Source organism: Euleptes europaea, chromosome 1 (genome assembly GCF_029931775.1).
Source record: "Euleptes europaea isolate rEulEur1 chromosome 1, rEulEur1.hap1, whole genome shotgun sequence".
NCBI classification, from domain to species: Eukaryota; Metazoa; Chordata; class Lepidosauria; order Squamata; family Sphaerodactylidae; genus Euleptes; species Euleptes europaea.
In genome coordinates, this window is record NC_079312.1 from 122,210,707 (window position 1) to 122,222,826 (window position 12,120).

Genomic DNA, 12,120 nt, shown 5'->3' on the forward strand with positions numbered 1-12,120 from the left:
ATGAAGCTTTGCTCGTTGACCACCACCATGCTGACTTCAGAGATTTCAGTAGGCAATTCCCACTGCCTTTTAAGGCTATCTTGACCGCTAAAAGACAGCACGCTTTTAGCTATCTGCCGCCCCCTCCAAAAGTGGAGATTCTCATGATATTGAATTCTGTGTCTAACAACAAATTACATGTTTTCATTGAGTGAGTATGCAATAGTCGTGTTTCCTGCCTTAACCCACTTCACAAAGGCCTTAATTTCAACCTCAGATAGTAATGGTACAGAACAGGGACCACTTAAACAGCTGCAGAGATGGCTGGGTCACAGTGTTAGCAAGAATCTCTGTACATCAGCTAGCCTAGCTGAAAATCAGATTGGAAGTATGTCCTGAACACATGAAGCTGCCTTATACTGAATCAGACCCTTGGTCCTCCGTATGTTTAAAGTTCCTTCTTCATCTCAGAGCCGTGATAAGTTTATAGTTATAAATTAGAGGTTGGATGCAGACTTAACTTTTCACTAATGGAAAGGGTGGAGTAATTTCCACCAATTACCTCTTCCTGCTGCAGACCCCCAATTTGCCTCTTGTGACGGGGGGGGGGGGATCTCTCCCACATCATCTGCTTCACTTTACCTCAGACAATTGAGACACCAGGCCTCAGGATCTAACTTGGCCCATTACAATTATATTGCTGATTGTGCTGAGAGCTCAGCCCATGCTATAAAAAAAAATTTCCACCCCAAGGGAGGCCGATACATCTCAGCTGCCCTTAAGTTGTACCAGGCAAAGGTCTTGGCACAACTATTGTATGGTACATACTTGGGGCTTGTGGGACCAGATCTGAAGGTCTTGAAAAAAGTGCAGTCAAAATTCTTACATGCTATTTTACAAGTACCAAGATGTGTCTCCAATTCTATGATCCGACAGGCATGATGAAAATTGAAGCCAAAATCCATCTCATGTCCTTTTACATGTGGGCTAAACTAAATACGCAAAAACCCGGCCTCCTTGCAATTATTAGTCTGGACGCATATCAGTCCAAATGGTCAGAGGAGGTGCAATCAAACCTAAGAAAACTAGGGTTTTCACCTCAGGCCCTACTTACACTGAGCGGAGATCAGTTCAAAAAAGTAGTAAGGCAGAGAGTGGAAGACACTGAGAGGCAGCATGACCTTGCAAAGTCGCCTGGTTTCATAGCCTCACAGAAGTTCAGATACCTGATGACAGCTGCCCCATATCTGATGACACTGGAGGTGAACAAATTTAGAAGGGCTGTCATGTTAGCCAGATGTGGAGCTTTGCCATTGGCCGCCTTAGAAGGCAGATATAAAAAAATTCCTCTTTCTGAGTCTGCCCATGCAATGGTGAAGAAATTGAGACCCACGAACATGTCTTCTTATACTGCCCTCTCCATCATGAGTCAAGAGCTAAGACTATTCAAGAAATTTTAAGAAATAATATAGGACTACCTGATAAAATTTGCATCCAACGACTACTGGAGGATAGTAACCCACAAACTTCGAGGTGTGTGGTCAATTTTTGTGTTGCTATATATAAGGCCCGAAAGGATGCAATTTATAAATAGATAAATATGATTGATAAACATGTTAGAAACTAGCGTATTTATTTGTCTTTTTAGTTATGGGATTTTATTGACATATTTTACTTTGTGCATTCTTTGACTAATTGATACTGTTTTTATTGTAAATTTCTGTTACCGTACTTTTGATTAGATCTGTTCTTTTTTTGGTCAAATGACCGTAAAATAAATGACTGATTGACACCAGAGGCTTTACTCAGTTTGACAATAAAACAACACAATGTTATTATATTTCACAGGGAAAGGTATGGGATGGAAAACTACTATTAAGGAAAGGTTATATATATATATATATATATATATATATGAGTTGCTCAACAAATACAGCACAGATGATATTTTCTCTAACTTAGGTTTCCAACACTTTAAAGTAGCTTAGTCCCATAACCTGCACACAGAGGTTCATGTGTATACTCTGGTACCTAAAACTAGGAAATGTGGAGATACTCCCTTCTCCTTTCCTTTATCTCTCTGTGGAATTACTTCACGGCACTTAAAGTCATTTTCACACAACACTTGGGCCAGGAATACCCCTTCCTCAGAGACTATTCTTCCCCTCAGTGACTAGAGTAGGGACCTTTCTCCCCAAACTCTCTCTTTGCCACCCTCCAGGTTTTTGCCCCAGTCACACTAGGCACAACCTATCACACCGGAACCCAGAGTAAAAGACCTCTTCCAGCAGCATAGAGTCTCTTCCCTTAAGCTCCACCCACTTAGTCACTGACAGATATTAGTCCGTCACACCTCTCATGTCGTTCCCCTGTCCCCCATGAGCAGCATTTCAGAAATATCAATAGGCTGAAGCAGGAAGAGGGAGGCAAGAGTGATCCGTTCCACTGACACAAGCCCCTGTGTGAATGGAAAATTTAGTCTGGATTCAGCCCTATGAGTTAAACTATTGCAGGATTTTTAAAAATGTATTACACTCAATATAATTATGCTACAAAATATTTAGTAAGACTGAGCAGGATTGATGGGTCATTCTTCACACAGAACAGCCAGACAAAGTGCAAAATTAATCCACTGGGTACACCATTTGTTAGTAATGTCACCAACTTAAGTCTGCTCCGTTTATTGATGCCAGTATTCCTGAAATAATTTGCTTCCTACTATCTACGTCTTTTAATCTGGCATCTCTTCCCCTTGAGAAGCTAACAGTCTCACAGCTAAAAATAAAATGACAACAGGCTCCATTTTCTTAGTAATCGTGTGCCACCGTTATTTATATGCCAGGTCTCTCTAGGATCAGCCAGTTCTTCTACTACATTTGGAAGTTAAGGCTATATTGTAATTATATAGACTGTAGCACAGTAACTGTGTCCTTCTGGAAGTGCCTGAGTAATTCTTAGCTGTTATTTGTTTAGTAGAAATTTCACTGAACTGCCTCCATTCTTCTACAGTAGCAAACTCTGGTGGGTCTTGGAAGGCTTAAAAAAACTATTCACTCCCCAACCCTCTTTTTCTCCAGGCAAAGCATGTGAAAGAGCAAGAAGTTCTTAATACTCCATTATATATTCCTTATAAAATACTATTTAAACAAATATGGACCGAAATAAAAGATACTTCTGTTCCCATCACCAGAACAAAGATGAGGTTACTGAAGCATGAACACAATTTCATTGCAGCAACAGAAGCTGTTAAACACGGGCTGGGCATGCGATGATGTAATGTGCTAAGATTAGATGGGAGAAGTCCCAGACGAAGCTAACCTCATCGACGTTTTTAGCCTGTGAATGAGTAAGCTGAGGTATGATTTCAGCTTCAGCCATTCACATATACGAGTGACATCAATGGCATGCTCTGGCTAAAAAGTGCCTACTAAGAGTTCAGGTATTTCAGTAGCCATTTCCTCTGCTGGTTGCATCCCATTCAAGGAAGAGTCATTTGCCAATTTCCCCAAAAAGGATGTCCTTTCTAGAAGCCATTATCAGTATTTTGCAATACAATTCACATCTATGTGTGCCTCCCTGTGGTGACAGTTCTCTGTTTCCCTGTCATCACCACCACAAATGCAAAGGCATTTGCATTGGCAGCACAGCAGCCATGCAACAATTTTGTGTGAATTTTCCTCCATTATTCCCCTGTAGCTATACTGCAGGGCTTTTTTTTTTTAAAGCAGTGGTTGTTATAACATTTTAACAATCGATTTCTATTATCTCCTAGTTCCTCTGAATCCCTAGCTTTTTCTTTTTAAAAGAAGTAAGTATGTAGCCTTTTTCATTATGGAGATATGAAGTGTTATCATTGCAAAGAAAAGATCTAGAGCAGGGTTATCAAACATATGGCCCGTGGGCCGGATCTAGCCCCTTGAGAGCTTTTACCTGGCCCATGAGCCAGCTGAGGTTGCCCCCTACCATTCTGATCTGGGCTGGTGAGCCCACAGCGGACTCGCCAGCCAAGGCAGCCAAATCCCCCACCCAGTCTCAAGGTGTCAAAGACTGTTAAATAAAAGAATATACTGTAAGAGTGCTATTGTTTTAAGCATGAGTGTGAAGAATATGTGAAACTGCCCTCAGGCCTTGTATGTTCTTTGTCTGAACCATTAGTGCTCTGTTTTTCTTCCTTCCATAGGTTCCATAACTAGAATTTGGAACAGTTTCATTTATTTAAATAGGCTGATGGTTTAGTTACTTTAGCATTTCAATAGATTATCTTGTAAACTGTTTCTGAGCACAATTCAAAGTGCCGGTGCTGAACTTTAAAACCCTACAACTAGCTTGAAACTGATGCACCCGAAGGACTGCATCGTCCTGTACTGTTTTGCTCAAGCCCGGTTCTCTGTGCAGCGGCAACTAGAGACAGGACCTTATCAATGGTGGAACTTCAACACAGAATGCCCTCTTTCTCCCTAATTTGCTGAAATGTAGGTGCCAGGTTGAAACATGGGTTTTGCCCAACTGTTTAATTAATTAATTAATTGCCAACATTTCTATCCCCACCATTCTACCCAAGTAGGGCCACCAAGGCTAACTGAGACACCCTACCTTTCAGTTGGTCATTTCAATACTCTCTGTAGACTTTATGGCCGGAATTCCCAGCTCACTCATCACATCCAAGTTTTCATCTTCCACTTACCGCCATGTAGGGTCGGCATCCAGCATCTCTTGTTTTGGCAATGGAGTCTACAAGTTGTCCGCTGATGCCAAAATCACAGAGTTTAATATTTCCGTTTCTGTCCAGAAGAATATTGGAAGGTTTAATATCTGCAAGGGATGTGGACAAAGTGCTTCAGTTTCAAATCTGCCGAAGGCTACATAGCAAGAGACACAAAATCAGAACTGAAGACAATGTATGTGCTAAAACCACTTCCTCAATTAAGAATGCAATTATATACTTTGAAATAGTGTCTCGGGCAGCCCATTCCTGACCCCGGGGGGGGGGGAGGGAGACGACCACAGACGACTGCTGGGGACGGTACAGCTGTGCCACCTCCTGAGTGGCTTCCTGGCTGGGGAAAAAAGTAAAAAATGCATTTAAAAAACCCTGTGAAACTCCCTCATTGAGTTTCACAGGGCTACGAGAGCTATTTTGCAGGTGTAACTGGATGCCTGCAAGGGGTGAAAGGGCTTTGGAAGCTGCCTAAAGGCAGCTCTGCCCCCAGGAAAGCCCCCCTGGATGCCAGTGTGAGCTTTCATGCCAGAAAAATGCCACCAGGAAGGCAGCACTGGCACACGAGGTTCGCACTGCTGCATCGCTCCCTGGAGCCAGCATAAGTCACGGTGTGAGTGGTATGGGCACTGCCGCTGGGGTCACGCCGGCTCCTAAGCGGCTCTGTCCCCCCCACTTCAGAACTGCATGGTTAATGTGCAAGATATCACTTGTATAATTGAGGAACAGTTCCAAAATAATTCTTTGTGGCTACACTATATCATTTTCAGAAAAGAGTGCTCACATTCCTCATAATGCCCAAAGGGTTATGTTAATTGGCTTTTGCTAAGACGGGCCTCCAACTGTAATACATCTAGAGAAAAAAAGGCAGATGGAACCAGTCTAGCATGTGGAAATAATCATATGGAATATTCACAATTGCTCAATTACAAAGACCTGTTGGGTGATATATAGTCATTTTTATGCCATTAGTACTTAGAAAACGCTGGAGAAATAATCTGATACAAAAACCAGCAGGTAGAAATAGGCAGACCACAGACAGTATCACTCTAGAACAGGTCCTGGATCCATCCCAAGGGGATATAAAATGGCCATCCCAAATCACTTGAAAGTACATATTTGACTCAATTGAGGGTCTACTCAAATATTTGCATCAGTATGGCCAAACTACCTAAAATTTATTCTGAAACCTAGAATAATCTGATGGACCGGAAAGGTTAAAAGAGTGAGAAGGATGGGGCAAGGACTGCTTGCTGCAACTTTTTCTAATCCATGAGTACTGCAAACTGCAGCAGGCTCCGAACAAAGGCTGAGAGCCTTACTAGGCCCAGAATCAACAGCAGCAGCGGGGGGGGGGGGGGAGAGCCACAGAAGGGGGGGAGCTGAGTTTTGCAGGTCCCCACTTGTTACAACTGAACTCCAGACAACAGAGATCTGTCCCCCTGGAGAAAACAGCTGCTTTGGTGGATATACCCTGCTGAGGCCTCTAATCTCCCCAAACCCTTCACCCCAAAATACTAGGAATTTCCCAACCTGGAGCTGGCAACTCTAGGCTTGGCTCCAGTGAGTCCTCCCTCAAAGGCCAAAATAGGCCTGGAAAGGGCCATGCTCCTTCCCCTTGCGTTTTACTACCAGAAACTAAACCTGTGGTTGCCTAGCAACAGCCACTGAGGGAATCTGTTGCTTAAAGCTACAGGCACTCTTTTTATCATTTTCGGGGGTTTTAAACCCCCCCAATGTATTTATAGTTTACATTTTTCTGCAAACCCAAGGCCCTTTTCAAGTTTGTACATATATCTGTCTTGCCCATTCACAGTTCCAGTCACCAGATTTAAGAAGCTAAAGATTTGGCCAACTTATCTATTAGAATATAAGATCCTTTCCTTCTCTCTTTGGAAACTCTAAGAGACTGTCACCTAGAGGTACCATAACATTTGTATTTTAAAAACACATGGAATGCTCACAACCTATCATTACAAGAGATCTTGGAAACTGACAGAAAAAATCAATTTCAGCAAAATATTAGGAAATCAACTTATTTATCCTTTCATAAAATCCAGTCAGCAGTACTAAGCATACTTTATATACCACTGAACTCAGTGGGACCTTTTAGTCAACATGCTTAGCAGTGGACTGCTAGTTTTAAGTATGAACATGGTTACAATGACTTTATTAAATAACGGGTACTTTGCCAAAAACACAAAAGCAGTCATATCATCTGAGGAAAGATCATAGTTTGATGGCAGGAGCAAAAAAAAAAGCGTATAGCTCTTTTTGCAGAAAGGACAAACCAGACAGGCCTACCTCTGTGAATGATTTTCAAGTTTTCTTTTAAGTGGTTTAGTGCTTTCACAGTCTAGGAGAGAAGCAGAAGTTTTTATGCAGGGGGAAAAAGGCAAGTATAATAACATTCTTGTTATTACATAATCCCATAAATACGAACAAAGGTATTTTCAGACAAATTATGAAACAGAAATCTGAAACAGCCCCTTCAAACGTTTAATAGCAACAGCACGCTGCAGCGCAGTGAATACAAACAAACAGCAATAGAAATCGGAGCCTTGTTTACTCACCGTGACGGCTCCTTCTGTTCTGGGATGAAGGGCATCTTGTCATTCGCGGGTATTACCAACACGTGCCCAGGGAGGCAGGACTAAAATTTTTTTCCAACTTCCTGTCCCCTGGGCAGGAAACCCAGTTTTCGTACTCGCCGAGCTAAAGGAGACAGGTAAGTGCAAAAGACAACCCTGCACCAAAAACAAAGTGCTTACAGAAGAAACATTAACTCTCATTATATGAACACAAAAAAACAACAATAGGAAAAAACAACATATTCCTTTCGAATCAGGTAAGATGGTGGACATAAGGAGGATCCTGTATTACGCTTCTCAAATTTAGATTCCACTTCATGGTACCCCTCAAACTGACATGCTAAGTCTTGGATGATTACTTCTTGGGCGGGCAAGATGCCCTTCATCCCAGAACAGAAGGAGCCGTCACGGTGAGTAAACAAGGCTCCGTTCTCGTTCTGGGAGAAGGGCATCTTGTCATTCGCGGGATATCCACGAGCTTTTCATCTGGGTGGGGTCTAAGATCTATCCAAGACATGCTGCAGTACCCTTCTACCAAAGGCTGCGTCAGCAGAGGCCATGGAATCGATCTTATGTTTTATGAAGGTATTGGCTGTAGACCAGGTAGCTGCTCTATAAATTTCATCTAGAGAGGCTTGCCTATTAAAGGCTGCTGATGTTGCTGCACTGCGCACCGAATGTGCAGTAATGCCCAAAGGAGGTGGAATTTTGTTAGCCCTCTATGCTTCAGTAATGCATTGCCTTACTGCGTAGCTGATGGCAGAGCTAGACATTTTTTGTCCCTTGGATGGACTAGTTAGGGAGATGAATAGTGCGTCTGAGCGCCTAATAGACTCCGTGCGACTGAGATACACCTTTAGAAGTCTCCTAAGATCTAAGTGGTGCCACTACTTCTCCTTTGGGTGCACTGGGTTGGGAAAAAAGGGGGGTAGGTGGATCTCCTGAGAACAATGAAATACAGAGTTCGCCTTTGGGATGAAGGTGGGATCCGGTCTGAGGACCACTTTGTCCCTGTGAAAGGTACAGAAGCCTTTGCGCACTGACAGTGCCCTCAACTCGGATACTCGAAGGGCCGAGGTCACTGCCGTGAGGAAGATGGTTTCATCCTCAAGGTCTGTAAGGGAATATCCCTGATGGGCTCGAAGGGAGGTCGTGTCAAGGCGGTGAGGACTATGTTAAGCTGTCACGTGGGAAAGCGGTGGACTACTGGTGGTTTAGTCTGCGTCACCCCTTTCAGAAATGTCATGATATGGGGGTGTCTAGAGAGAGGTAGGCCTTCATTAGAAGATAGAATGGTAGTCATGGCTGCTACCTGCCTGCGCAAAGTGAAGGCTTTGAGACCCTACTCAACTCCATTCTGGAGGAACTCCAGGACCTTGGGAATGCCTGGGGAGAGAGGATCAATATGCTTGCGCTTACACCATAGGACAAAGGCTCTCCAGGAGGTGGTATAAATCCTCCTGGTAGAAGGCCTTCTGGCTTCCAACATTGTGTCTACCACCACTGAGCTGTACCATTTCCTTAAGAGAGATGACCGCTCAATTTCCAGGTGGTTAAGCGAAGCCATTGAAGGTCTGGGTGGAACAAGGGCCCCTGACGAAGTAGGTCTGGAATGGCTGGGAGTTCCCAAGGTGGTTGAACTGACAGTCTCTTTAGGCTGGGGAACCAAGATCTCCTCAGCCACATCGGAGCAATGAGAATGACATTTGCTCCCTCCTTCCTGATCTTTCTTATCACTCTTGGCAAAATTGGGATGGGAGGAAAGGCAAAGAGCATCTCCTTTGGCCATGGTGACAGGAGGGCATCCATGTCCTCCGCCTCCAGGTGAAAGTATCGCGCTAGAAATCGTGGAAGTAGGTGATTGTCTGCCGAGGCAAACAGATCCACCTTGGGTTGGCCAGATCTTTCCACTATCTGGTTAAAAACCGACCTGTTTAGAGACCATTCCCCTTCATCTATGATCTGCCGACTCAACCAGTCAGCCTGTAAGTTGAGAATGCCCGACATGCTCTGCTGCCAGAGATAGTAAGTTCACCTCCGCCCATGACACTATGATCTCCGCCTCCTGCTGGAGTCTGGAGGACCTTGACCCCCCCTGCTTGTTGATATAAGCTTTGGCAGAGACGTTGTCCGTGCGAACCAGGATGTGCCTGTGTCGTAGTATGGACTGGAACTGTTGTAGAGCCAGCCGAATGGCCCTTAACTCCAGGACGTTTATATGTAACCTTCTTTCTCTTACTGACCATTGGCCCTGAGCTATGTGAGTCTGACATGTGGCCCCCCAACCTTCTAAACTCGCATCCGTGTAGACCTGGATTTGGTCCTCTATGACAAGGTGTAATCCTTTGTTGAGGTTGCTGGATTTGCACCACCAAAGGAGTGATTGACGAAAATCCAGTGAAAGAGGAATGAATTTGTCCCTGCTTTGTGTGATGAGGTTTTGATGAGGCTGAAGGGGTCTCTGGAGAGACCTCGAGTGCCATCTGGCCCATGGTACTGAGCTGAGGCAAGCCACCATCTTTCCCAGCAGTTTGGCTAAGTACATGATCCTGCCGTGCTTTGGATTTTGGCAATCTTGTCCTGAGGTACAAAGACAAGATTCTGGTGTGTGTCCAGAATCATCCCCAGGTGTTCCAACCTCTGGGTTGGAACCAGGTGACTCTTCTGAAGGTTCACTAAGAAACCGTGGTTAGTAAGAGTTTGAACTACCCTGTCCGTGTGTGCTAGGGCCTCCTCCCTGGACTTGGAGCATATTAAAATGTCGTCCAGGTAGGGGAATATGGTAATCCCCTCCTGCCGAAGCAACGCCACCAGCGTCACCAGGATTTGGGTGAAGACGCGAGGGGCAGAAGCCAGGCCGAAGGGGAGAGCCCTGAATTGATAGTGTTTTCCTGTGTAACAAAACCTGAGATATCTGCGATGTGCCTGATGGATCGGGACATGCAGGTATGCCTCTTTCAAGTCCAAGGATGTTAGGAACTGGTCTACCTGTAGGGCTTCTATGATCGACCGGAGGCTTTCCATCTGGAACTTTCTGTATTTGACCATCTTGTTGAGGTGCTTCAGATCTAAGACAGCCCTCCAGTCCCCATTTTTCTTGGGGACTGTAAAGAAAATCGAATAAACCCCGCTGCCCATCTTGGGCGGAAGTACGGGCTCTATGGCTTGAATCTGGAGTAGGTGGAAAATGGCGTCCAGGGTTCTCTGTTGTTTTTCCCTGCGCAATGATCTTGGAGAATTTACAAATTTGTCTCTGGGGAGGCAGGTAAATTCTATGTGGTAGCCTGAAGATATCACTTGAGATACCCAGGCGTCTGTGTAGGCCCTTGCCCATTGAGTATGGAACTGTAGGAGCCTGCCCCCCACTACCTGTGACTTGGCGTCACTGCTTTGGGGTTTTGGAGCATTTGTCTCCCCTGTTACCTGAGAACTGCTGCTGTTGTTGTCCCTGGGGGGGACGAAAAAACTGGTTGCCTCCCCCTCGAAAGGAACCCCTTGGATTGTTCCAGGTACCCCTTCGCTGATCTGGTCTGAAAGATCCCAAGGTATGAGCAGACCTAAAATTGGGAAAGGACAAAAAGGACCTCCCTTCCTTTTTATAAGACTTTGGAAGGACTTTCTTCTTATCCTTGTTCTCTACAAGGATCTTTTCCAACCTTTCCCCAAAGAGTTTTCCTCCTGTGAAAGGATAAGACATGGTAATAGTCTTTGTTTTAAACTCATTCTGCCAGGGGCGGATCCAGAGTGCCCTTCTGATGGCTACGTTGGAGGATGTGGCGCGAGCAGCAAAAGACATGGCATCAAGGGAGGCATCTGCCATGAACGCAGATGCCTTAAGTAGCCTCTTGAGTCCCTCTGCAACCTTACGGTTCTCTCCAGCATAAATTTGGATAATTTTCCTGAGCCACACAATGGAGGCTCTAGCCATGATGGACGTTGCTGCAGAGGCCTGGATGGCCAAAGTGGAGGCCTCATGAACTTTCTTAGATAGAATCTCTGCTTTTCTATCAAGCGGGTCTCTAATAGTCCCCATTCCATCCTCAGAGGGAAGATCTGGGGAATGTACTGCTGCCACTGGTGCATCAATCAGAGGAAGCTGAAAAAGAGACATGGCTGGTGGGACCATAGTATAAAGCCTTTTAGTACTGGAGGGAAACTGCCTATTGGCCAGGGGCTTGTCAAACTCTGCTTGCACCTGGTTCTCAAAAAATTCTGGAAAGGGGATTTCCCAGACCTTAGGTTTTGTACTGGGAAAAAATTCTTTTGTCCCCTTCTTCCTAGATTTTGGTGTGGGTTCAGTCACAGAATCTGAATTTTCATTAAGGTCAAGGGCCACCAAGGCCTTGCTTAAAAGACCTTGGAAGTCCTCAGTGGAAAACAAGCAGGGATGCTGTTCTTCGAGAAGGATAGGATTCTTCGTCAGAATTAAATTCGCCTTCCTCTCTGCTCTCTGAGTCAGAGACTACAGATCCCTCCTCCATAATCTGGAGGCTTTGAGAGGACCAAGGGGCTTTTAAGGCTGCTTTTGTGCGCCAATCCGTGGTAGTTTGGTCCTCCTGTCCCTGTTGGGAACGTGGAAGGGGAACAGTGGATGTACCCTGGCTTGGCCCTTGTACTAGAGGCACAATGGAGTCCCTAAATGCCATTAACATTTGGGCGTGTTTATCTAAGACACCGTTAAAAAGATCAAACATTTCCTGCCTAGATAGAGGAAACTCCTCCTCGGTGCGCATAACATTACCCCCATGTAGTCTCAGGAACAATAGAGGAGCCTTCTTCCTGAGGAGTTAAAATGCCCGCGGCTACTGCGCTCGCCGTTTCGCGCCGCTCGGT

At 44.9% G+C, this 12,120-nt stretch overlaps 1 protein-coding gene across 4 annotated transcripts in view; it reads right to left on the bottom strand.

The window, feature by feature from the left end:
• MAP2K4 (mitogen-activated protein kinase kinase 4) overlaps positions 1–12,120 on the bottom strand; it is a 76,821-nt gene that overhangs the window by 11,254 nt on the left and 53,447 nt on the right. For all 4 annotated transcript variants that reach the window (XM_056852980.1, XM_056853005.1, XM_056852988.1 and 1 more), the window contains 2 exons: positions 7,001–7,052; positions 4,664–4,791 (listed from right to left, as the gene is read on the bottom strand). In XM_056852980.1, coding sequence (XP_056708958.1) covers positions 4,664–4,791; positions 7,001–7,052 — 180 coding nt within the window. The remainder of the gene's footprint in view (positions 1–4,663; positions 4,792–7,000; positions 7,053–12,120) is intronic.